The 26,306-nt window shown below is 37.8% G+C and overlaps 1 protein-coding gene across 7 annotated transcripts in view; it reads left to right on the forward strand.

Moving 5' to 3' along the window:
• Positions 1 to 26,306, forward strand: part of TUT7 (terminal uridylyl transferase 7) — a 59,743-nt gene that overhangs the window by 8,033 nt on the left and 25,404 nt on the right. For all 7 annotated transcript variants that reach the window (XM_046664720.1, XM_046664718.1, XM_046664725.1 and 4 more), the window contains exons 6-17: positions 1,325 to 1,413; positions 3,166 to 3,217; positions 4,173 to 4,242; positions 4,997 to 5,123; positions 6,524 to 6,643; positions 15,583 to 15,735; positions 18,512 to 18,692; positions 20,057 to 21,162; positions 22,160 to 22,310; positions 23,350 to 23,436; positions 24,025 to 24,125; positions 25,770 to 25,827. In XM_046664720.1, the coding sequence (XP_046520676.1) occupies positions 1,325 to 1,413; positions 3,166 to 3,217; positions 4,173 to 4,242; positions 4,997 to 5,123; positions 6,524 to 6,643; positions 15,583 to 15,735; positions 18,512 to 18,692; positions 20,057 to 21,162; positions 22,160 to 22,310; positions 23,350 to 23,436; positions 24,025 to 24,125; positions 25,770 to 25,827 (2,295 nt within the window). The remainder of the gene's footprint in view (positions 1 to 1,324; positions 1,414 to 3,165; positions 3,218 to 4,172; positions 4,243 to 4,996; positions 5,124 to 6,523; positions 6,644 to 15,582; positions 15,736 to 18,511; positions 18,693 to 20,056; positions 21,163 to 22,159; positions 22,311 to 23,349; positions 23,437 to 24,024; positions 24,126 to 25,769; positions 25,828 to 26,306) is intronic.

A 26,306-nucleotide genomic window follows, 5' to 3' on the forward strand; every position in this document is an offset into this window, starting at 1 on the left:
CACTATGGGACTCTGTGTGTATATTTATTTACCTTTCTACCTGTTTAAATTGAGACAATATTTTGAGTTAAAAAAAGAGAAGTATCCTAGAGTCAGTTTCAGGTTATCTGTGTCCAAAATAGGTTCTGTTTAACCACACTTAACAGAATTGCAGCATCTCAAACGAGCTTTGAAAACAAATTTTGAATAGATTTTGTGTACTGTTGAATTGATTTTCCAAGTTATGTCTGTGGAGTCATGGAAAACTATTTTTTAGAAAGCTCCGCAAGTAATTCTGATCCACAGCTAGGGTTGGAATCACTTTTTAAATTTATCACTGTATCACCCATGCAACTACTTGTTCTACTGAAAGATCATTCATACAGGATATCACTCATATATACTTTATAAAAATAAAGGATGAGAGTCTGCTCATTTCATTAATAGATCTCTCATTCTTGATGTTGTACACAAGTTCCTAAAAAGTCATTTGTAATTTCAGTGATCTTTGCTATAGAGATCCATCGTCAAATTGAATGTGCTTTGTCATGGAAAACTGTTAAAACCCAAAGAAATCACTTGACTTAACAAACCTAAAAAAAAAGAATACCCAAGTCACCTGATGAGAAGGGATAATTTTTTGGCACAATAGTAGTAAAACGTTGGGGGAAAAATGCCGTTAATAAATATAGGCAATACATACACACACACATCTTCCTCTGAAGAGTGGATCACTTGCGGCCTAGCATTCTAAATTATATCAGTGATGTTATAATCATTTTTCAAAAGTTTTCCTGGAGGGATTAGGTTATGTTAAATCCTTTTTGTTCATAATGTAATGAGTATTCATATTGAAAAGTAACTTTATGCTGAAGGACATTTTTATGATTATTATTTTACTGGAATGTCTTTATAGTAAACTATGCCTGTGTGTGCTTTCTAAAAGGTGAAATGTGTGCATTAACTCTTTAGTATACTATCAAGTTTATAAATGTAAAACAAACTTTAGGTATCCCTTTTCAGTTTGCACATTTGGAAAATCACTGCAAATGGTATTTTCTACCAAAAATGTGAAATTATAATGTAGGAATTTTTTTAACATGTTTTGCAACTGACGTGAAAGGAGCGACTCTTAAGCTAAATGGCAGTAAGGGCAGCCGTCCCTGTTAAATAAAGTGAGGGTAAGAGCAGAGTCACCTGTTGCTGTCTTTCCATGATGCCAGACTTGAAAACTCTTTTGCTGTTGTGTAGCTTTAGTTGATGGTTCCGTTTCTGAAATAGCAGTGTTTTGTTATAACTTAGAAAAATTTTACTTTATTAATGACTTTTATTTAATTTTTTTTAGATTGTTCTCTGAGATTATATGGGTCATCCTGTAGCAAATTGGGTTTCAAAAATTCAGATGTAAACATTGACATTCAGTTCCCAGCCATTGTAAGTACAAAACGAAATGCTTGAATTTTCAATGTAGTATGGAAATTCTTTTTTTCAAGTGTGAGCTACATGTGAATATATTTTAGATATTTGAAGACAGTTTAAGTGTAATAGTGGCAACTTTTTTTTCTAAAATTTCTGTTTTTATGTTCTTCTGCCTGCCTTCAATTTTAGAGCATTTCTTTTAATACTCTACAGATTTTCATACTTACTTCACTCTACAGATCTTTCATGCTTACTTCAAACACTGGTTTTCTAACCATGTGAATCTAACGGGGCTATTTAGGTTCTGTTAATTTGAAAAGATTAAATTATCTTGGTAAAGTCAACTTTCCAATGGCGGGAAAGCATTTCAGATTTTAAACAGTGTAGACATGTAGACATTTATGACCTGAAAACTTAATTCGCTCCTCAGTGTCCTCTCTTATACAGCTACTTTGTTAAAATAATTATACCTTTAAAGAACCACACCTAACCTAGATTTCTGGTTTAAGCATGATTCAGAAGCACATTGATGAGTCAGAATTTTAAAACTGGAAGGCACTTTAGTAGATTATCCATTTATCTACTGGTGGTTCCCACAGGCCAGCTTGCAGGTAGTTTATGCCTATTTACCTGGGTTGCTGGTTGAAAATACAGATTCCTGGGCTCCAGCCCCGGATGTTCTATTTGGCAGCCAGTCATTCCTTGCCATTCCTGACTGCTGTAGCTACATGGTCAGCTGACCAATAGATTTTACTATTCTTTTAACCTTAAATTTTGAGTAGTAATTTACAAGCATAGCAGTTATTTTGATCTCATGCCATTCATTCATTTAGCAAATATTCTCTGAGTCCCTGTCATATGCCAGGCACTGTACTAGATTCTAGAGGACAGGACAGGAACTCATACCTAGTGAAGGAGATATGTACATGTATATAATTAATTATAATGAGAGCTATGCATGGAAACAAGGTTCTGTGGCAGAAAACAACAAGAGATGCACAGATACAGGAGTCATGAAATTCCCTTTGAAGAGATCACATTTAGGCTGAGCTTTAAAAGATGAAAAGAGGGGCCAGAGTAAAGGGGGTTAAAAGAGTGTTTCAGGCAGAGGGAACAGCATTTGCAAACACCCTAAATCAGTAAGGAGCTTGACATGTCCAAGCAGCTACAAAGAGGAGTCTGTAGCTGTGGTGAAGGGACCAAGAGGAAGAAGAGCATAAGTTTAGGATGGAGAGGTAGGCTGGGGCCCAGCATGCAGCCTCTTGTATGCCATCGTGAGGAATTTCACTTTGACCTAAGGACTTTAAGAAGCCATTGAGAGTTTTAAGGAGAGGCATGACTAGATCAAATTCGTGATTTTAAATGGTTTTGGCTCCCATGTGGAGCCAGGATTGGAGAAAGGCAAAGCTAAAGCCCAAGACAAGTAAGCTGTCTGTTGAAGTAGTCTGAGAGAGTGAGAGGTAATATTGTTAACAGTTTGGCAGCTTCTCACCACAACTTTGAGATCGCGGAGAGACTGATGACCTCAGGGATTGGTTAATCAGGAGTTGGCTGTGTAGCAGCTCTTTTGCCCACACTCACCCTTGTGGCGCTCGTCTCTCTCTGACTGGCATGCGCACACAGCATAATGATCAGTTTCTTTCCTCTGGGAGCAGTGTGCTTTCTGATTTGGAAAGGAATTTGGATAACTCCAGATAACTGTGTATTATCTCAGCGAAGCAGAAGTACTTACAGATTGTTTGATGTATTCATTGATTTCTTTCCTAGATGTCTCAGCCGGATGTTCTCTTACTTGTTCAAGAATGCTTAAAGAACAGTGGTAAGGCCAAATTCTTTTCTACAATTTGCTCTTAAATTTTTCTTTTGTCTGTAATTTGAATACATCTTATTTCTCAAACTGTGAAAGTAGGAAGTCATGTTTTTAAAATTATTTATATGGGTAATGTCCAAACAAAAACCAAAAGCAAATGCCCATGAATTATTAGCAAGTCAGAGTCCTGTTAGTTGTTCTACTATGCAGAATAACCATTCTACAAGTAAAGCCTTTAGCTTGATGATAATGGCACAGTTTATAAAAATTAAATGAATCCTAGACTTAAAAGATGCAAAATATGTAAAATTTACTCTTAGAGGTAAAGCTAAACCTCTACTGAAACAGAAAGAGGTAAAGATAATCTACTTTATTCAATGGTTTAAATTAATTCTTTACAAATGGTGCGTAGATGTGACCCAACCCTGATTAATGAATCAACAAATAGTAGTTCTCAGTGAGCTTTATCAGTTGTCCAGAGTAATATCCAACTGGGGGGTTTTGACTTTCTGTGCTTTCCTTAGGCCTCGTCAAAGTGACTCACCCCTTGAATTAGTTTTTCCCATCCTTCTTGTTTCGGTTGAATAAAACATTTAGACTTATCTTCTTACTTCAGTCAATATGTATTTTGACCCTGAACATTTCAGTAGTTTTTACAGCAATTTTGTTTTTGAATGTCCTATCCATATTTCTAATTGTTATCCACATAATATTGAAATATTCTCATTTAATAATGGAGTCATTTCTAATTCAACATTAATTTTGCAAAACAAGGGTTTAAATTAATGTGATTACTTAATGCTTGCGTATAATACTTTTATCCTTTGCAAGTCATCTCAGAGCTTTATTTAGCAGGGTCTTTCCAAAGGCCAGACAGATAAGTGACAACTAGTATTTGTACTTGATCTAACTCTCTTGTAAAGGTTTAATTAACTTACTTAATATTATTTTCTTCTTTCCTCAGACTCTTTTCTTGATGTTGATGCGGATTTCCATGCGAGGGTGCCAGTGGTGGTGTGCAGAGAAAAGCACAGGTCTCAGTTTCTTTAAGTACTTTACTGAATCTTAATGTCCAGTTTGTAGAATCATAATCTCCTTATGTGGTTAATTTCACAGGCTTGCTACTAGTGTTCTCCCTATACTTTTGGCATTTGATGCAAGAGGAAAAAGTGTTTTATTTTTTAAAAAAATAAAGTTACTTAAGAGGAAAAAATAGAGGAAGGAAGCATTTTGACCCATTTCAACTCAGTAAAAAATACCTTTATCAAGTGGGCACTTGCTCCGATCACCTTTATTTGCCATCCTTTTTAGCAGCATTTCTAGCAATGCTGAACAGCAGTTAGTGTGACTTGGCTCGTGTCCTCCACCTGGGAGCATTGCCGTCTGCACTGTGAATGGATGGTGTGTAGGCTGCAATGATTCTGCATTAGGCACACTCCCCCAGCTCTTGGGAAAACACTCTTTTACAAAGATGAATTCATGCTCCCAAATGAAACATTTTATAGTATTTTCTTTATTTGCATTTCGCCTCAAACATAGTTTCAATATATGAAAATAGAAAGTTTCAGTTCTGGAAAAGTAAAGTTTAGTCAGAAAATAGCTGCCCTTTTTTTAAAATCCAGTTTCTTTACTGACCTTTAAAGATTTAGTGAGTTTTTTACTTTATTTTCATTTTTAAAGTATTATCAGTGTAAATTAGTTGTTGGCATAGAAGATACCTAATACCTGTATATAACACTACTTATTTTCCTCTTTTTCTTTCCCATCCTCACCCCTTACCCCTACCAGTGGTCTTCTTTGCAAAGTGAGTGCAGGAAATGAAAATGCTTGTCTCACAACGAATCATTTAACTGCCCTTGGAAAGCTAGAATCAAGGCTGGTTCCTTTGGTGATTGCATTTAGGTACTGGGCAAAGGTGGGTTTGAGTTCTTTAAATGTGTGAATACTCTCTGTATGCATAAGCAGTGGGCTTTGATTTTCACATGGTTAATTTAACCTGAAACATTAGGATGCCTGTTTATCAAGTCGTCCATAGACTAGGCGTCTGAGTACTAGAACAGAAATTTTAATGTGTACAGAAAGGAAAATTCACTGTTTCTGTTTCATTATAACAGTGTTACTCAGAGATCAAAATGATTTATAGTGCTTATTAAAAATCAGATTTGTGGGTCAAATACCAGAGGACATGGCCCAAGAATTTACATTTACAACTAGTTTCCTGAGGTGATTCTTAGGCACAGGAAAGTTTGAGATAAAGCTTCTTATACCTTTTCCAATAATATGCCCAGAGACTCAGAAAAATGAAAACCACTATCTGATCTTGCCTACTTTTCCATAATGTCTTAAATGTAGTATCCCTTTGCCCTAAAATGTAAGGTCTTGTCATGATTATTTAGATTATTAATTTTTTAGATAATTATTTAGATAATTGAGATTCTGTATAGGTGCTTTACAGAGAAAAGCCAAAGCTTTACTGATTAAGATATGGCAATAGCAATATGTAGTTCCTTTTGCTTGGGTCCAGGATGAACAGAGAGAATGCCCCGCTCTTAACTCGGTGAATAGATAATTACAATATGCCGTACTTTGAAAGCTGCCTCCTGCTTCATCACTAAATAGGCCATGCTTTTTAAGTTATTTCTCTTAGTGCTGGTGAACTTGCCCTAATCGCTTGTGATCAAAGCATGCATTTTCAAGGAAGGAGGTTAGGATGAGGGAACCATTAAACTGAGCAAAGCCAGTAGTTGGCTTACACTTGGGATCAAGCCTTCATTTTGACTTCTTTAACAAGTGTTTTAACCAAGGGAATGGATTTACCATGGATGTCAAAAAATGAAATAATAAGGGCCAGCCCAGTGGTGTAGTGGTTAGGTTCGTGCACTCCACTGTGGCAGCCTGGGGTTTGTGGGTTCAGATCCCAAGCACAGACCTGCACACCACTCATCAAGCCATGCTGTGGCAGCATCCCACATACAAAAGAGAGGAAGATTGGCACAGATGTTAGCTTAGGGACAATCTTCCTCACCAAAAAAAAAAAATAAGAAGAAGAAGAAAGAAATAGCAAATATTGTTTTAGGGCCCTCCATGAGTAAGTTTAGTTAAGATTAAAAATGTGAAATCAAAGCTGCTCCTCAAAACCGCAATATGTGGTTCCTCCAAAACTGTAAGGAAGTCTTGTATTTTGTCACTGTGGTGGTTTGTGCTGAGGAGGAAATCATGTAATAACATGGAAATGAAGTTACAAGTTTTAGACCAAGTTGTTTGAATGACAAGTTGGTACGAAAGAATACTTATCCTCTTTTCTCTCATTTGTAGCTTTGCAGTATAGATCGCCCTGAAGAAGGAGGTTTGCCACCTTATGTGTTTGCTCTGATGGCCGTTTTCTTTCTTCAACAGAGGAAGGAACCCCTTCTGCCTGTTTATCTAGGATCATGGGTATAAAACTTATTTTGCTTATATATCAGATATTGATTTTATTATAGGGCCACAATCCTTTACACATAATGTGAAAATCTAAAAACCTAAGCAGAACTGACCTGCATTTATTTCTCCTACTAGTGTGAATATTCATACCTTTCACTGTGAAAATATTAATTTATTTGATTACAAGATGCTGTCTGGTACTCTTCTAGGAATATTATTACTTTTCTAAACTGAAAAAACTCTTAATTTGTGGAACATGATCCTGAGGGTTTCAAATGAGAATGTGAACCTGTATTAAATCTGTCACTTGGCACACACTTTTTTGGGTACAGTTTATAATTTGATGCTTGAATTTATATATCACCCCCGGACAGACTGTAGGAAGCATTTGGTTCACTGTAACTTACTTTGTGTTTCTAGTCTTCAGTTCTCTTTATTCCCCATTTGCTGTGAAACAAAAGAAAATGTAAGCATTTAGATTGCTCCCTATACCATAAGATGCAGAACTTAGTACACTGTCACCTGTAGAATATATTTTTGGTGTTATCTTTAAGATGAATTAGGCTTCAGTAATGTGACCACTCTTTCTTTTGTATAAAGTTGAGTTGATTTCTTCAAATAATGAGATTTAATAAGACGCCATCTCAAAGTCACCACATTCTCATCCTCTTGGAAACCTCACTTTTAATCCCCAGGTGTTTATCTTGATAAAATCTTATGTGTACATTTAGTTTGTAGAAAGGCTTTTTAGTTGGTGAAAAGCTTACTTTGGCACATTTGATATTTTAACTCCCTTTCTTCTTACTGTACACGGGATTCTCATCGTTAAGAGAGTATGTTCTAGAGCAGTCTTTCTTCACTATGGGTACATATCAAGGAAATACAATTATAGGGGATTTTTTCTTCATACTTAATAGGTTGAGAGTTAAGCAGAGACCTTTACCTGCCAGGCCCTGGGAGTAACGACTAGGGCAGAATAAGCCCCTTATAGAATCTGTCCTGGCGTAAGGGGTTGCAGTCTGCTGTGTGTCTCAGTTGTCTAAAGGGAGCTCTCTCTATGCTTGTGGTGCTGAAATGAAAGAATTCAGGCCCGGAGAAGGTATCTGCTAGACCCTTCTCCTGGTGGAAACAAGAGTGAGATAACAAAGTCAGCCCTTGGTTGATAAATAACCCTTCCTCTTGGACCCAAGTAGGCAGCTGTGAAAGCCTTGCAAGTTTGCCTTTCACTTCGATCCAAGAGAGACAAGAGTGTAGGGTGGAACCCCGCCAGGTGGACTCCTATGCCCAGAAGGTCCCCAGAAGTGGTCGGATGTGTAGTCATGCTCACCACCGTCTTAGTGAGATCTGCCTTTTCTTCTGTCCTGATCACCTCTGGTTAGTCATCTGTCATTGACGTGAGGCTGCAGGAAAAAAGGCATTTCTATTCTGGTGATGAGATTCTCCTCAGGATTTGCTTAGAGTTGTATGAATACTCTTTTCTGTGGCCCATGCATTATTTCCTTAGCAGTGATACTGGAAATTCTCTAAAGTGACACTGAATTTGATTTTGATTATACCGTTTATTTAAGATTTAATGACAAAAACAGATATGTGGTGGCCAAACACTGGGTTGAATTCTATGAATCAAATAAGGGAAATTCTGCTACCTAAACCAAAATGATCTGCAGTTTTCAGCATTTAAAATGGAGCAGGCATCGATGTGGTGGCTTCTGCCAGAGTCTTAGTCAAAAATGTAAAGCAAGTAAGGGGAAAGGAATTAATATTTATTCAGTACTTTATTCATGCCAGGTATTTTATATCCATTATTTCTGCAGAAAATTCATTGAAGACTTTAAAATCATGTGTATGAAAGTATCTAAACTGTCAGTTCTTTTGCAATCTTAAAGCACTGTGTATGTTAGTCATTGTATTAGGCCCTGAAGGGAAATCACAGATGAACGAGGCTGAATTCTCTGTTGAGAAGTTTAGCGTATCACACCTCTGTGCTCTAATCTGTCTTTCAGGAATCTTTTGGCCATTCCTTTCCAGCCTACTCAGATCTATTCCGTGTTGGAGACTGTCCTCTCTGACCTTTTATTCCCAATTAAAATTCCCATTTTATTGTCATTAGACCTTGATATGATTAAAGTTAATCATGGTGAATTGTGAATGATGAAGAGGTTTAACCCTGTCTTAGCATCTTTTATCCCCTACAACAAATTTTACTAGTTTCCTAATAGATATTATTTGGAATCTGCCTTATTTTGGATTATATAAACTCAACCTTTAGCAAACAGTTATTTACACTTTAAAGATGCCAGATATTATAATAGAAAGAACAGTAGTTTTAAAGTTTGGCAGCCATGAGATTCATCCAGGTTTTGCCACTTAATATCTTATGACCTAGAGTAAGTCATTTAATCTCTGAGCCTCAGTATCCTCATCTGAAAAATTTTGAAATGAGATTATGAATGTAAAACTCCTGGAACAAGGTCAGAGAACAAGTGTGGTCCTTTTCCCCTTCAATAAAAAGTCAAGTTCCACTTATGGTCTGGAGGCATGGACTCCTAACCAAATGATCCTTCTGGAAACAGCTATAAATTCTCAGAAAAAATAGAAAAAAAATAACAACGTGAAGGTTCTGGAAACCAAACAAATGCAGGCAGACTTTGGAGGGAAGTCAAAACTTGGAGCAAGTGGTCAACACAGAGTGAGTTTTTGTTTTTCTGTGGCTTTACCCTTAAAGTCAACTCTAGTAGAAAAACTGGTCTTCTTTCTGGCCAGAGGAACTAGGGCCACCAGATAATAAGGGGGAAAAAACCCAGAAAGGAAAGATACTGAGAAGTGGAACCCTTAATTGTCTGTGAACTCAGCACATCTCTGACTAACTCCTGAGCCCGTCTGGTTTGTCATGTAAGGGGCTTGGAAGTTGTCACTCCATCCTCACAAAAAGAAAAAAGCTGAATAAACTGAAAATCAACAGCCCTTCTTAGCTATATCAGAGAATTGAGGTCGTGGGGAAAACTCCTGCCCCCAAAATTGGAGAGAGAGGTGAAGACAGTGAATTATCACTTGCTAGCATGGAGCCCAGGAGCAGAGTCCTGCCGCTGCGGCCAATATGAGGGTAGGAAGACTTAGACTGTGATTCTAGAGGCTCAGTTTGGACAAACTTAAGAGTGAAAAAAAACAAGGGGGGCCCAGTCTTGGGGGACCCCCAATGGTTTCATCAGTTTTACCTCCAGGAACCCCAACCAGGTTCTCAGGGTGAAGAGGCAAGAAAAATTCCCTCAAGCTTTTGGCAGCATGAGGGGAAAGGTAGCCATTTTGAAATATGCCCAGAGCATTCTGTCCCCCTAAACAAAAGCCTGTCCTCGAGGGACTGTTTTACCAGGGCCTAATCGACCTAGGGGGAGGAAAAATACCCAGCATCATAGGACTACAGATTGGCTTCTCTCCCACACCTTACTGCCACGTCATTCAGGCTCCTGTATACTGGTAGTACAATGGAAAGATGTCGTTTTCAACAAGAAATCTCTTGGGAAACCCAAAGATAGCAGGGAAGACAAAAACAAGACACCAGACAAAGTTTTAGCCTCTTGACATCTACGTCCACAATGAACAGTAAACATAGCCTAACTCCTGGTCAGATAAATAAAACGTCACACTGAAGGCCTATCTGCCTCGGTTCCTTTGACCCAGAACATCATACCCAGCTTCAAGAAAAAAATTACAAGGCATACTAAAAGGCAAAAAACATAGTTTGGAAGAGACAGATCAAGCATTAGAATGATCAGACCAGGAATTTAAAACAACCAAGATTAATATGTTAAGGGCACATTAATGGACAACATGCAAGAACAGATGGGTAATATAAGCTGAGAGATGCAAACTCTGAGAGGCAAAAGGAAATACTAGAAATAAAAACTATCACAGAAATGAAGAATGCCTTTGATGGATTCATCAGTAGACTGGACACAGCTGGGGAAAGAGTCAGTGAGCTTTATTCAGTAGAAATTTCCCAAACTGAAAAGCAAAAAGGGAAAAAAGATTGAAAAAGAAATGGAACAGAATTTCTAAGAACTGCAGGACCATTACTAAGGGTTGTAATACATGGATAATGGGAATACCAGAAAGATAAGAAAGAGAAAGGAACAGAAGAGAGATTTGAAGTAATAATAACTGAGAATTTTCTGGAAGTAATGATGCACTTCTAAACCACACATGTGAAACAATCTAAAAACAGTTAAGAGCTAAGTCTTAAAAAACAACCGAGGTTGGAGCCACTGTCCAATGGAGATTTGACAAATCTGCAATTGGTCTAACTGAGTTAATTACGTGTCAAACAAAAGTATCAACACGTTTTGGAATAACAAAAATCCACAATTTTCATAATACAGTACAATATCATAATATCCATAATGCAATCCAAAATTGCTTAACATACAAAGAGCCAGGAAAATGGGACCCATTCTCAAGGGAAAAGAAATCAACAGATGCTAAACCCAAGATGACCCAGATGCAAGAACTGGCAAAGACTTTAAAGCAGTTATTGCAACTATGCTCCATAAGATAAAGGAAATATACTACAGTAAATGAAGAGAAAGGGACTATCAGCCAGAAAAATAGAAAATGTAAAAAACCAAGTGGAAATTTTAGAAGTGAAAAATGCGTTAATTTAAATAAAAAATTTACTGGATAGGCATCATAGTAGAATGGGGATGGCAGAGGAAAGAGTCAGTGAATGTGAAAATAGTTTAATAGAAACTAGTCTGAAGAAGAGAAAGAAAGTTTGAAAAAAAATAACTGAGCCTCAGAGACTTCTGGGACAATTTTCAAAAAAAGTCTAACCTATGGGTAATTTGAGTCCCAGAAAGGAGAGGAAGAAAAGAATGGGACAGGCAATAAAAAACAGGCAGAGACTTCCCAAATTTAATGAAAGACATAAACTTACAGACTAAAGAAGCTGAGCAAACCTCAAGCAAGATGAATTCAACGAGAAGCATGCCTAGCACATCATAGTGAAACTGCTGGCAATCAAAATAAAAGGCAAAACTTAAAAGCAAGCGAAGAAACACCTTGCATAAAAGAACAGTGATTTGAATGATGGCCAAATGCTCATCAGAAACCACCAAATAATCCTTTCACAATCCTTTCACAATATGTCTATCAAATCACATTGTACACCTTAAATATATGCAATCTATAAGCTTTTGTCACTTATACCTAGTAAAGCTAGGGAAAAAAGAATAAAGTCAAACCAAGGCTATACTGATACCAGTTGAGATAGATTTCAAGAGAAAAAAATACTACCAAAGACCAAAAGGGACATTTCATTATGATAGTGTCAACTCATCAGGAAGACAAAAAACTATCATAAATGTTTCCATCTATTAAGAGAGCAGCAGAATACGTGAAGTAAAAATTGATGGAATCCATTGCACCATCAGAGTAAGAGATTTGAACACACCCTCAGCAGTTGACTCATGTGTTAGCTAAACAGAAAATGAGTGAGGACATAAGGGATTCAATAGACACTATTAATCACCTGGATCTAATTAATATTTATAGAACACTTTGCCCAACAACTGCAGAATACACATTTTTTTTTCAAGTGCATCTTGTACGTTCACCAAGACAGACCATATGCTAGTTCATAAAAGAAGTTTCAATACATTTAAAAGGATTGAAATCATATAGAGTATGTTCTTCAACCACAATGGAGTTAAGTTAGAAATCAATAACAGATAATTAGGAAAATCAAATATATTTGGAAATTAAATTGCACACTTCTGAGTAATCTAGGATCAAAGAAATCACATGGGAAATTAGAAAATATTTTGAACTAAATAATAATAAAAATACAACACATCAAAATTTGTGAGATGCAACTAAAATAGTGTTCGCTTGAAAATTTATAGGTTTGAAATTTAAGAAGAAGAAGAAAAGTCTAAAATTAGTGACCTAAATTTTAACCACAAGAAGCTAGAAATCAAAGGGCAACATAAACTCAAAAGTAAATTGAAGACGGGAAATAATAAAGATAAGAGCAAAATCAATAAAGAGGAAATAGACAATAGAGAAAGTTAAGAAGACCAAACAGTTTATTTCATCAACAATACTGATATACTCCTGATGGACTGATTAAGAAGAGAGAACACAAATTAATATCAGGAATGAAGAGGGGTTATCTTTCCAGCTCTTATGGACATAAATGATGGAAAGAAGAGAGTGTTTAAACAACTTTATACCAGTAAATGAGAAAACTTAGATAAAATGGGCATATCCATATAAGACTAAATACAAAAAAGAGCTTTGAAGAAAAAAATAACCTGAATAGCCCTTTATCCACTAAATAAATTTAATTTGTAATTAGAAACCTTCCTCAAAAGAAAACTCCAGACCCAAATGGCTTTACTGGTGAATTCTGTCAAACATTTAAGAAAGAAAGAATGCCAACTACACAAACTCTTTCAGAAAATGAAGAGGAGAAATAAGAAGCCAGCAGTACCCTTATACCAAAATGAGACAAAAGAAAAGAAAGCTATGTACCAATAGCCCTCATCAGCATGGACACTGCAACCCTTAGCAAAATATTAGCAAATCAACTCAGAAATATGCTAAAACAGAGATATTATGACCAAATGGAGCTTCTCCCAGGAATACAAGGTTGATTTAGCATTTGAAAATCAATATAATTCACCATTTTAACAGAATAAGGGAGAAAAGCCGTATGATCGTTTGTAGATGTGGTGGGGGGGAGGGACATTTGACAAAATGCAACACTCGTTTATGATTTGAAAAACAAAAAGAAAACCTCTTTGCAAACTAGAAACAGAAGGGAACTTCCTCAGCCTGAAAATGGGCATCTGAAAAACATCTACAGTTTATGTGATACTTAATGTTGGAATCCTGGACATTATCCCTGTGCCACTGGGGACAAAAAAGGATGTCCCCCTCACTATTCCTATTCCACATTTACAGGAAGTCCTAACCAATACAAAAAGGAAGGAAAAGAAAAAGCAATAAAAATCCGAAAGGAAGAAGTAAAAGTTTCTCTATTTGCAGGTGACATGATTGTTTGCATAGAAAATCCTCAGAAAACTATAAAACAGCTAGAACTAAGAAGTAAATTGAGTAAGATCATAGAATACAAAGTTAATGTGCAAAAATCAGTTGTGCTTTTCTATATTAGCAGCAAACAATTGAAAAATTGTTTTTAAAAATTCCGTTAACAATAGTGCTTGAAAACATACAATATTTACGAGTAAGTTTGACAAAAGATGTGCAAGACTTCTAAACTAAAAACTGGAGCGTTGCTGAGAAAAATTAAGAATGTAGGTAACTAAGAGACATAGCAACGCTATGATTGGAAGCATCAATATTGTTTTCATCTCTGGTGGTCCTTTCTTTTCCAACAAAGGTGCGTAAGCATTTCATTGGGGGGAAGTCTTTTCAACAGTTGATGCTGGAAACACTAGGTATCTATAAGGAAAAAAATGAACATCAAATCTTTACCTCACAGCATACCCCAAAATTAACTCAAAATAAATCAAAGACGTAAACGTAAAAGTTTAATTTATCAATATTCTTTTCTGTTGATACAGTTTATGCTTTTAGTGTTCTACCTAAGAAATCCTTGCCTATCCTTGGGCTGCAAAGATTTTCTCCTAGGTTTTCTTCTGGGGATTTTATAAATTTAACTGTCAAACTTTAGAGCTTTTACTCCTCAAGAACCATCAAGAAAACAGAAACAACTGAAGAAAATACTGAATACGTACATCTAACAGTCACCACACCTGGTGTTTTCCAAAGTGTTTTCTGCAGGAGAGTGGTTTATTCAGGCAGTCAGCAAATCCGTCCTGAGCAGTTAGCTTGTGCCAGGATGCTGGAGTGAGAGCGGCGAGCAAAAGAGAATCTTTTCCCTTTCATAGGTCTAATGGGGTGAAACAGGTAAGTACTATCAAGCGGTGGTAGTTTCTCTAAGGAAAAGTAAACCAGGGTAAGAAGGACAGAGTGAAAGGGGAGGAGCTATTTAGAGAAAAAGGTGTTTGAGCAGAGCCTGACTACAGTGAGGGAGAGGGGGATAGCTGATGGGTGGAGGGAAGAGCCGACGTTGGCTCCGAGCTGGGAGAATGTCTCGAGATGGGTCAGAGGAGTAGCAAAGGGCGGATTGCCTAGGCCCTGGAAAGGACTGTGAGTTTCATCCTAAGTGAGAAGGAAACTTATCAGGGGAGCGACATGATGTCTTGGGTTTTAGAAGGATTACTCTGCTAAAACAAAGAAGTAGTGTAAGTACATTTGGGAAATGGGGTACCACATCCACACCCCATCCCACAATTCATTATGTACATTAACCTGTTTAAAGGCTGTGATAAATCCTATTGTACAATAAAGAAACCTCTTCAAGTTTTTCCACATTTCTTAGATCATCTGAGCCCAGACTATTTTCCTTAGCAATTTGCATCTTATTACATCAATAGAAATCCTTTCTTACATTTATTGAGCATTTACTGTGTGCCCTACCTTGTATCTGAATGGTTTATGTCCATTATTTCATATCACACCATCCAATGAGGGAGGTTCTAGGGTAGCCCTTTTCCCAGGAACCTGAGGCCTAAAGAGAGTGAGTGCCTTGCTGAAGGTCTCACAGCTGGTGCACTAGGGAGCTGAGATCTGGGCCCAGGCAGTTTTACTCTGGACCCCATGGCCTTAGCCCTAGGCCATGTTGCCTTCTCTTAGACTATTTACTAAATAATTATATCACAAAGTCACCATTTCTTTTGCTAATCAAAACCTTATTTTTTACTTTAAAAAATATTTTTAAATTTACAAATGTCTCAGAGACAGTCCATGAATGATACCCTTAGTATTTTTAATGAACTATGTTATTTTTTCATTTCTTCCAGGGTTAAGATGCTCTGATTGATATAAAATTTTCTACCTCATGATACTATGTGTCTAATTTTTCCTAGATTGAAGGATTCTCATTAAACAAACTAGGAAACTTCAACCTTAAAGACATTCAGAAAGACGTTGTGCTTTGGGAATACAGTGATAATGCTGCAGAGGACACAGACACAGCAAAAGAAGAGGCACCAAAAGAAGTGCCCATTAAAAGGGGACAGGTCTGTTCTCTTTCATTTCTCATTTTACCATCTATTTTTAATTCAGTTGTCCATTGTCGAGTTTATGAGCTAATGAGCCCTCTTCTTTCCTCACCTACATCAACTATTTCATGGATGTTTCACTTCCTGGTCTATTCAGTCCTTTGAATAGACAGGTAACAAGAAAAGGTAAAATTCAGAGCATTAAATTCACTGTTTGCAAGGTCCTGTGAAAGATATTAAGAATTCAAAGGTAAATCCCTATCTGTCCTCAGAGAGCTAAGATCTTAGATGGTGTTCTAAGCATTAAATATATGAAAAGGTAACTAACCTCAAATTACTGAACTAACAGTGAATAAGTACATGGTTTAAAGTACTTGTCCTCATCCATCCCATTAGGGGTCAGCAGGGGAATTTGCACAGGGAAAGAATTCCCATTTGAATTTCAAACAAAAATCTGAGCAATGTAATTATACTAGTAATAAAAATCGTATTCTGTCTCAAATTGGTGAATGGTTCCTGACCCCATCACCTTCCCCTTAACCCTTTGGGGTGAAATGACAATAATATCCACAAAATACTGAGACTAGGGTTCTAATCCCAGCTCTACACAAAAAAGTCATGTCACTCCTCCAATCCATGCCAAAATGAGGAATTAGTGGTGAATCCTAGATTCTGCAGTTTCGTTTTCTAGAATCCTTGAGCATTGCGGGGGAGAGGGAGGTGGTGCCGCTCTACCCCTGCTGCCACCAAAACAGCATCACTTTTATGTGGTGTTATATTTTGGGTTCTGGTAGTGGATAAGAGCACAGGCTGTGGAGCCAAAATATGTGAATTTATATGCCAGCTCTCCTGCTTCCTAGCTGTGTGTCCTTGGGCAAGCGACTGAGTCCTCCTATGTCCCAGTTTCCTCACCTATAAATGGGGATGATATTGCTACCTCTCATAGAGTCATTGATTTATAGAATGCTTAACTCAGTGCCAAGCATGTGGTAAGCACTCAGTAATTGTTAGCTGCTTTTCTTACTTTATTTGAAAATGTTCTCTACGTTGCAAAACCAATAAAAAAAAAACAGCTTAAGTACCATTACTCTAGATATGTTGAAGATCTCTTAAGTTCCATGTTACGGTATTATCAAGTCATTTCAGTGAGATGCTTAAAAGTCCTTGGTAATGCTGAGTAAGGCTATGGATAAAGAGGTGAAATTTAAGAGGCTTTCAATTTCTGGAGGTTTTCTTTTTGTCCTCAGCTATACTGTTGGGACCTAGACAACTTCCATTTTCAATCACTTCTGCTTTGTAAATCCACTCAATGATTATATTATTTGACAGAACCTTTGTGGTTGAGATTTAATAGTTAATAAAATACCATACCATCTGTTTTGAAGCTTGATGCAAAAAAGTGTGATTGGAAACAAGTTTGTATATCTTAGCAGGAAAAGGTATTGCCGTAAGTCCAATTAAATACTTTATCTCTACACTCTCATGCTACTTGGAGAGATTAATCATGCGGCCACTTCTGAAGTTGAGATCTAGACAGTGTCTAGATTGCGTGGCGTGGTGAGAGAGCACTGTGCTGGGCTCGGGGGATGTTGTTCTCATTGTACCACTCACAAGCAGGGGGACCTTTGACAAGGCACGTCAACCCTTTGGGCTTCAGATCCTTCTCTTGTAACATTTGGGAGTTGAACTAGATTACCTCTTCAGAGCATCTTACAGTTGTGACCTTATGTTTCAATGACAAATGGATTTCTTGTTCTTAAAAGCCTATGCCTAAGTGAAAAAATACAGAAAGCAGCCAAGTCTGCCAGATGCGTTCCCTTGTTTCTGATTTAATCCACATAACTATCCTGTGTTATAGGTGGTATCATCCCTACTCTGCAGATAATGATAGCGACCATTTTTTGAACATGTGTGCCAGGCACTGTGCTAAGCTCTTTACAGATACTCTCTCACTCAGTCCTCCCAACAACCCTATGAGGTGGGTACTGTGATCCCCATTGTTCAGATGAGGAAACCGAGGCTTAGACAGCTAGTGTACCTTGACCAGGATGCTACACAGCTAGTACATGGCAGAACTGGATTTCATGCTTAAAGTGTCAAATTCCAAAGCCAGTTCTCTCAGCCACTGTGCTGTACTGCCAGTTTGAGGACAAAGAAGCTAAGTCACAGGGCAGTTAAGAGCTGTGACGTGGCAGAATCAGTATTTGAACCAATTATTTTTCTATTCTAAATTCTATGCACTTTCCAATATGTTACATCACTGTATGTTCCAATTTGTCAAGAGTCTGTGAATGTAAAACTAGTCTCAATCTCTGATATCAAGAGTTATTTGACTTTAAAATCAGTTGCCACGGGCAGATGCAGTGAACTTACTAGCTTCTCAAAATGAGAGGAGTGTTTTCCTTTTGCTCTGCCCCTTTAGCTGCTGCCTGCGTCCGTGTGTGTCACTGAAGGCGCCCTCCGGCGGCAGTGACGGAGAGCTCAGTGCTGGGTTGTAGCAGTCCACGCACAGTTCTCCCCCGTCCTTAAGACTTCGGAACAAGGAGTGCTGCCTGTCTATTCCTGTGGTGATGACTGCATTTTACCACAACTAATCCCAGGAGGGCAGTGAAGGGAAGCTGTGTTCCCACAAGCAAAATAGAACCTAGACTGTGATTTATGTAGATGGAGTGTCAGATTCCTGTCTTTTGCTAAGGCTTTTCAGATTTTTTTAGTTTGATGCTTGAATGATCTCTGATTTTTCAGATTCTGCTGACATTTGCAATAACCTGTATGTTTTCTCTGCTATTAATAGGTATCATTAACATTCGATTTAAAACACCAGCCTTCCGTACCAGTTGGGCAGCTCTGGGTGGAGTTGCTTCGATTCTATGCCTTAGAGTTTAATTTGGCTGATTTAGTGATAAGCATCCGTGTCAAAGAATCAATATCTCGTGAATCGAAGGATTGGCCCAAAAAGCGCATTGCCATTGAAGGTATCTCAAAACGTTTAATTCCGTTTTTTTAAGCTACCAGTCTAACAGCATGCTTTTCATTTCAGTTTCTTTTCAGCTCCTTCATATAAGGTAGGCCTGACCCCAAAAGTGAAATAAATAGTTAGCATCTTGCACGTGTTACAGTGGACCTTTGCAAGGGACGAAACTGTTCATCCTGAATGTTTTAAGTGCTGCAGTGAAACATCTTCATTACTTCAATAACTAAAATAATGGCTGGCTGAGTCCTTGCTTTCTTTGTAAATTGCTTAATAACTTAAATGCTTAAGTTTTTTCCCAGTGATGCGTGAATCCCCTTTCTTCCTTACTGTTCTTATTTCTGGATTTTTAGATTCAGTTCTTTTATGGATTGTTGTTGATGTTGTTTAGTTTTACAAAGATGAGAAAATACTTTTTCTCGTGAAAAATAACATTCTTTGTTGAATTCCTCTCCATAGAGAGAAAGGATAATTATTTTCGGAATATTTGCAGTAAAATTTAGAACTTGTTCATAAAAAACACTTTTTCTAGTGAAGGCTCGTTGAACTGAAACCATTGCATAAAAGACACACTGATGTGCCCTGTAGACTTCATTAAATGGACTAGCTCTTCTCAGCTTTGCAAAGTCAGGAGGTTGAAACCCCTCTAGAAATCTTAATTCTCCTCCTTCAAATAACTTAAAGAACCTCCTAAATGGAATTCTCTTATTTTTGCTTGATTTTTTTTCAAGCTTTGTATTGCATAAGAGAGTTTTTTTGCATTTTGCATAAATTATGTGTGCAGTCATGGGGATCTCACATTTTTAAACCCTCCCCTGCAGTTTCTCTGGCTCAGCTCTTCTGGCCAATTGCCTAACCTGCTGGAGTTCTAGGGGAGGAGAAAAGATTGAGAGAAGTGGTGTCTCCTCCTGGTGCCTCCCTCTCGCCCCTGAATTCAGTCCAGCAGTTCAGTGATGGGGCTTCCCAGGGCAGAAGAGTGGAGGTAAGCTCTACAAACCACAGGGCCTGGCTGAGTGGGAGGCAGAGCACTCAGCAGAGCTTGGCGGGAAGACCTGCCTTCCCGAGGGCACAAGAGCCACACTAATGACATCTTTTTTACCTCCACAGTCACAGAACAAAATAGGGAAGGGGTATTGGTTCTGAACAGAATGGGTTCTCTTCATAGAGCAGATGTTGATAAGAAAACATTCCTTTTTGTTCTTAAACTATATCTTTTTATTCTCCATCCCCAATATTTTAAAAAGCATATAAGATACATGCTAAATTTTACTATTGTTTACTAGTTGTCTATTTTTATCTATAGCAGGCTCATTTTTAAAACATGAAATAGAAATGTATGAAGTGGTGGATTTTTTTTTTTTGTTACAGATCCATACTCTGTTAAAAGAAATGTGGCAAGGACCCTAAATAATCAACCCGTGTTTGAATATATACTTCATTGTTTAAGGACAACATATAAATATTTTGCTCTTCCACATAAAATTACAAAATCCAGCCTTCCAAAGCCTCTGAGTACTGTTATGTGTATTTCCGAACATTCTAAAGAAGTAGCAAAGCGTGATCCAGCTGTGCAAGTAAAAGATGATAGGCTCAAAAACTCAATTTTAGCTCAAGGTTCTGGTGCTGCCAGTTCAACTGCAAACACCTGCAAGGTACAGCCACTTACTCCTAAAGGGACTGCTGCGAGCTTTGAAAGCCCGCCAACAGAGGAGATGGGAAATGCACACATCAGTGTCCATCTGGAAAACTCAGATTGTATCAAGGCAGAGGTCGGTTGTGATGATTATGAAGATATTAAAGTACACCATCAAGAAACAGGAGGTAAAACTGGGAAAGAAAAAATTAAAAGGGAGAGCAAGAAGCATCTTCTGACTGCCACCATTCAAGCTTTAAGCAGTAGCAAACATGGAGAGCTTGTCATGTGTGGCAGCACACAAAATGATGACACAGACAGCACTTTGGATTTAGAAGGCTTCCAAAATCCTACAGCTAAAGAGTGTGATGGATATGCTACTTTAGATGGCAAGGCTGATGTTGATGAAGAAAGCATGGAAGGTACTGATGAACTCGAAGACACGCTAAGCCACTTTGCCCCTTCAAGACAGGGCAGGACGTCAGGAATCATTCACTCCGATGAAGAGGAGGAGGAGGAAGAAGAGGAGGAGGAGGATGAAGAACCCAGGCTCTCTGTTACCCGAAGGGAAGATGAGGATGATATTGCTAATGAAGATGAGTTAGACAATATCTACACTGGATCAGGGGATGAAGATGCCTTGTCTGAAGAGGATGAGGAATTAGGCAGGTCTGCTAAGTATGAGGACTTGAAACAAAGTGGAAAACATGTAGATGGAGCTCTACTAATGGAACTTAATAAAATCAGTCTTAAAGAAGAAAACGTACATGAGGAAAATTCAGCTGTGGATCAGTCTGATTTCTTCTATGAATTTAGTAAACTCACCTTCACCAAAGGCAAGGTAATCAGTGCCACTCCTAGACGTAGAACTAGGAGACTTGGCATCGTTTTAGTGCATGTAATTTCAGTTTTACTAGAACAGGGCTCTCCCCTGTTTTGGTAACGGTTAAGAAGTTGGTCTTTCACTCCAGTACAACCACGTGGTCCACTTCCCTTCTTAGACTGCTGGGGATTTGCATAGGAGAAAGGCAATGCTGTTGACAGTGAAAATAACTGCCTTTTTCTCCTGAGTTTCCCATAAGGTATCCCCATCTCAGATAGTTTGGAGAGGCTGCACATTATATTTTCATTCCTTTGGGAAGTAAAGAGTAAACTAAAAAAAGTAAACTTTTTTTAAAATTATTTGATTGAGGACATACTGGCTAATAACTTGTGTAAATTTCAGGTGTACATTATTATATATCAGTTTCTGTGTAGACTGCATCGTGTTCACCAGCAATAGTCTAGTTTTCATCCATCACCTTACACATGTGCCCCTTTACCCTTTTCGCCCTCCCCCACCCCCTTCCCCTCTGGTAACCACTCGTTTGTCCTCCTTATCCATGTGTTTATTTGCCACATACGAGTGAAATCATACAATATTTGTCTTTCTCCATCTGACTTATTTCACTCAGCATAATACCCTCAAGGTCCATCCATGTTGCCGCAGGTGGCACAATTTTGTCCTTTTTTATGGCTGAGTAGTATTCCATTCTATATATATACCACGTCTCCTTTATCCATTCATCCGTTGATGGACGCTCGGTTGCTTCCACATCTTGGCTGTTGTGAATAATGCTGCGATGAACATGGGGTGCATATATCTTTTTGAATTATTCATTTCCTGTTCTTTGGATAAATACCCTGTAGTGGAATAGCTGGGTCATATGGTATTTCTGTTTAATTTTTTGAGAAATCTCCATAATTGGACTGTGTACTTTTAAAGAGATTCAAGACCCCTTTATTTGGCAAATAAAGTTTTATCTTAAGTCTTGTTCTGCTTTGCCATCTTCCTGCAGTCTCCTATGGTAGTATGCAGTTTATGCAAACGAGAGGGTCATCTAAAGAAGGACTGTCCCGAAGACTTCAAAAGAATCCAGCTGGAACCTTTGCCACCATTAACACCCAAATTTTCAAATATCTTAGATCAAGTTTGCATCCAGTGTTATAGTAAGTTATTAACATTACTTTTGATTTGTCAGAATATTAAATTGACATTTTCTCAAGAGTGATCTGAATCACTAGCCTGTTAGCTCCATTACAGGGACAAAGTCTCTTCCATTCTCCATTTTCTCCACTGTATTCTATGTGTCCTGTTCCATTTGAGACACACAATAAATAATTGTTCAAGAAAGACAAGAAGGGAGGATCTTTTAAGTCTTAAGATTAGAATACTAGCATTTTCCAGCTGGTGTTCTTTGAAATGTTTTCCAGGTATAGTTAATAGTATTTCATGACAAGAAGTGTTCCACAGGTCAAGTAGGGAATAGCTGCATCCTGCCCTCCCTTAAAGAGCCACAGAGCACGTTAGCACAATAAAGCTTCTGAGAAATGTTATGGTAAAGACCTATTTAACTCTTAAATCCAACATTTCCAAAATTGGAGCATAGAATACTTTTTAAATAATGCTAATTTATAGCCTACGTAACAGCCCTTTAAGGAGCACCGGTTTGGGGAAGCATTGGAATAGAGAAGTTTAAAGTTCTACAAAGAAAAAACATTTAAAGGAGAGGCATGCAGCTGTTTAGTGGAAGAAACTAAGGCGCCTAGCCACATCTTAAGATGTCTGTCCGTGCCAGAAGACACTGGTTCTTAACCAGTGACTTTTTTTAAAACCATTTTGGAGATTATAGAAAAGAAACTACAGGTTCTCCTTAGAAAAAAATATATATGTACATGCTCACAGACTTTTGTGTTCAAACCCCAGGGTAGTTCCCTGAGGCCATTGTCTAGAGGCCTGGGTCTCTGTGGAACCCATCTACAGAACCCCTGCTCAGGCTCGTTTCCGTTGCAGAAGCAGTTCTTGGTGATAGACTTTTTTAAAAAGACATTCTCTTTATTTTACATTACTAGTGCTGTCTACTGAGAGGACACACAATTTAGGGTGGTTTTTTTTAAGCTTGTTAGGTTTTATTTTATAAAAAATACAGTTTTTTTCAGAGAATGTGAACAATGTTTGTTTCTGAATGTTTCCATTTATTTTAAACAGAGGATTTTTCTCCAACTATTTTAGAAGATCAGGCTCGTGAACATATTCGGCAAAACCTAGAAAGTTTCATAAGACAGGAGTTTCCAGGTAAATCATTTTTTACGTTTAAGAAAAGAAAGGCAGCGTGACCTCCCTTCCGAATGAGTCCATGTGTTCCAAGCACACTAATTTTGAAAATCAAATAATCTTGCATGATGGTGGGAACAAGGCTTAGCTGTTCCGTGAGATACCTGACACAGTCTTTGGTCTGCCCACTGCTAGTTTGCCAACAGGAGACACCTGAGTCTGGGATCTCTCTTAGCAGACACCACAAGTGAATATCATTTATTATTATGTTTAGAGTCAAAGTTCACACCTCTAAAAAGTAAATTCATTTAGAAAGTAGTAAGTTTATTAAATATGTTGAGGTGATCCATATTTCCTTGAAATGTCCTTTCATTTAAGAATAAAATACTGCTTTGTAATCTTTCATGCCACATACAGCTTGTATTTAAAGTAAATTTTGAGAGGAAATAATTTATGATTAATGACTGGTTAATAAGAGAACATAATTATAATAAGATTAATAGAGGATAGTTAACAACTGGGTATTTTTGATTCATGAGAGGGCCGTTTTGATCAGAAAATTAAATGTACTCAGGTAATTAGTTATTACTTTTCATATATCCCTAACAGGAACTAAATTGAGCTTGTTTGGCTCCTCCAAAAATGGATTTGGGTTCAAACAGAGTGACCTTGACGTCTGTATGACAATTAATGGACTTGAAACTGCTGAGGTACAGTGACCACATAAAACTTGCATTTGCTGTGGCAGTGTGATTTGACAATCTTGACTGACAGTACAGCTTGGTATTTTCCAAATTCATCAGGGCATATCATATGGAGTATGCCGTTTGGCAGAATCTCTCTAGCCAAATACGTTAAGAAGTTTAGTGGTGAATGTGAGGAGTTAGAAAGGCTTGTACTTTCAACCTGTAGTACAAAGAATATTTAAATCAACATCTGGGGATCCTAGAAAGCCAAACCAGCCACTCCAGTGTCTCACTGGCATGGCCATGAGGCTAACTTAGATATATACACCCACATAAAGTCTTCCGAAAAGGTTTTTGGCAGGCAGGCAATGGTACAATTTAACTTTACAGTCCACAGACCTGGATTCGAGACAAACTTGGTTTCGTCAGTCCCTAAACATGTGGTCTTTGGTTGATAGTTTATAAATGGAAATGATCGCTTCCGATGCTCTTGCCTCAGGAGATTGTTGTGCATATCAGCTTGGATCACGTATGTCAGGAGTCAGCAAACTATGGCGCACGGGCTAAATTCAGCCCACTGGCTGTTTTGTCAATACAGTTTTAGTGGAATACAGCCACACCCCTTCGTTTCCTTTTTGTCTTAGAGCTGCTTTCGCTCTGTAACTACAGAGTTGAGTAGTTGCAGCAGGCCTTAGGGCCCGTAGAGCAGAAAAGGTTTGCCAGCCCTAATGGACATGAAGGTGTTTATGAAAATATAAAATACTGAGAAGAGGTATAAAGTCTGAGAAGTACTGAATCCCTACTCTTTCTCTTATTTTCAACAAGAGTCCAAATACTGTCTATCCAAGTGGGTGAGGCTGCTGCTGCTCAAGGTGTTATGCCTTTTCTTAGTTTCAAGTCTTTGTCGTTTGAGGATGTATCTGATTTGAGAAAACAGCCAAGAGTTATCTAGCCTGACTTTGGTGAATAAGGTGGATAAGCAAAATTGAGTCTGATGTATGGAATGACTTTATTGTACATCATCAAGATTGAATTTTTACATGATTTATAAACTAGTATTGAGGGCATTTCTAAAATAAAATTTTAAGTATATTCTGGGATGTATATAACCGTCAAAAGGGCTTATGTTCAAAAGGGTCAGCCCAAGTGTTTTTAGTATGATCTATTTGAAATATTGTTCACATTTGCTCTGTGGCTTTGATTTTGTGCTTCATATTTTTGGCTTGTACTACAGAGAAATAATCTGAGCTTAATCACACTCCACAGCAGTTCATCAGCTCTTAAGCTGTAGTGAAAGTCTACCCAGAATGAATGAGACAGGGCACAGGTACTCCCTCTGACTTATTCTGGCACATAGGGTACTTCTGAGTGACAAAATTATATAGAGGGGAAAAAATAGAGGTTCTCAATGGTGCAGAGACTTTTCTGGGGGCTCTGATTTCAGCCTTTGTTGCACTACCAAAAGCAATTAGTAAGTCAGGTGAATGGGGCTTTTGTGTCCTTAGGATATTAACTATGAACACTGACTAATGGTCACCTGGAAGGGAAAATGTGTATAGAACGAGTGGAAATTAGTTTCATTATTCCTGAAGGTAAAGGAAGCTGTTTATAACCGGGTTAGGAACCTGTCTTCCTTTGATTCAGTAGTTTGTGCCATTTTTGTTGCAGGGATTGGACTGTGTACGAACTATTGAAGAATTGGCAAGAGTCCTCAAAAAACATTCAGGTACCTCTATAAACTTTTTATAAAAACATTTTTGTCTTTTTTGTTACTATTTTACATACTTAGAATTCACTAATGCTAGTGAAACAGTATTTATAACATACTTGTATTGGTGTTTTTGAAAAATCTTGTGTGACTATGAAAGACTGAGAAATTGGTTATAATTTGTGTGCCTGTTGTTGCCTATCTCAGTCTTACTTCAAGATCAAAGCATATGCCGAACAGGCAAAAAATTTTGGAAATCATTTTGCCTTATTGCCATTGTATAAGTCAGAGTGTAGGGTTACTAACAGTGGTGTGAAGCGCAGTGGAAGCACTGTGGACTGGGGTTATGCATTGTATTTGCGTTGTGCTGCTCAGCAACAGTGCAGGACCCGGAACAGGTCATTTAAGTTCACTTGATCTCTTTTCTCTCATCTGTAAATCGAGGAAACTGGGCTAGGTAATTTCTAAATTTATGGTTGTAAAATGTATGGATTCTG

Source organism: Equus quagga, chromosome 6, assembly GCF_021613505.1.
Source record: "Equus quagga isolate Etosha38 chromosome 6, UCLA_HA_Equagga_1.0, whole genome shotgun sequence".
Lineage (NCBI taxonomy): Eukaryota > Metazoa > Chordata > Mammalia > Perissodactyla > Equidae > Equus > Equus quagga.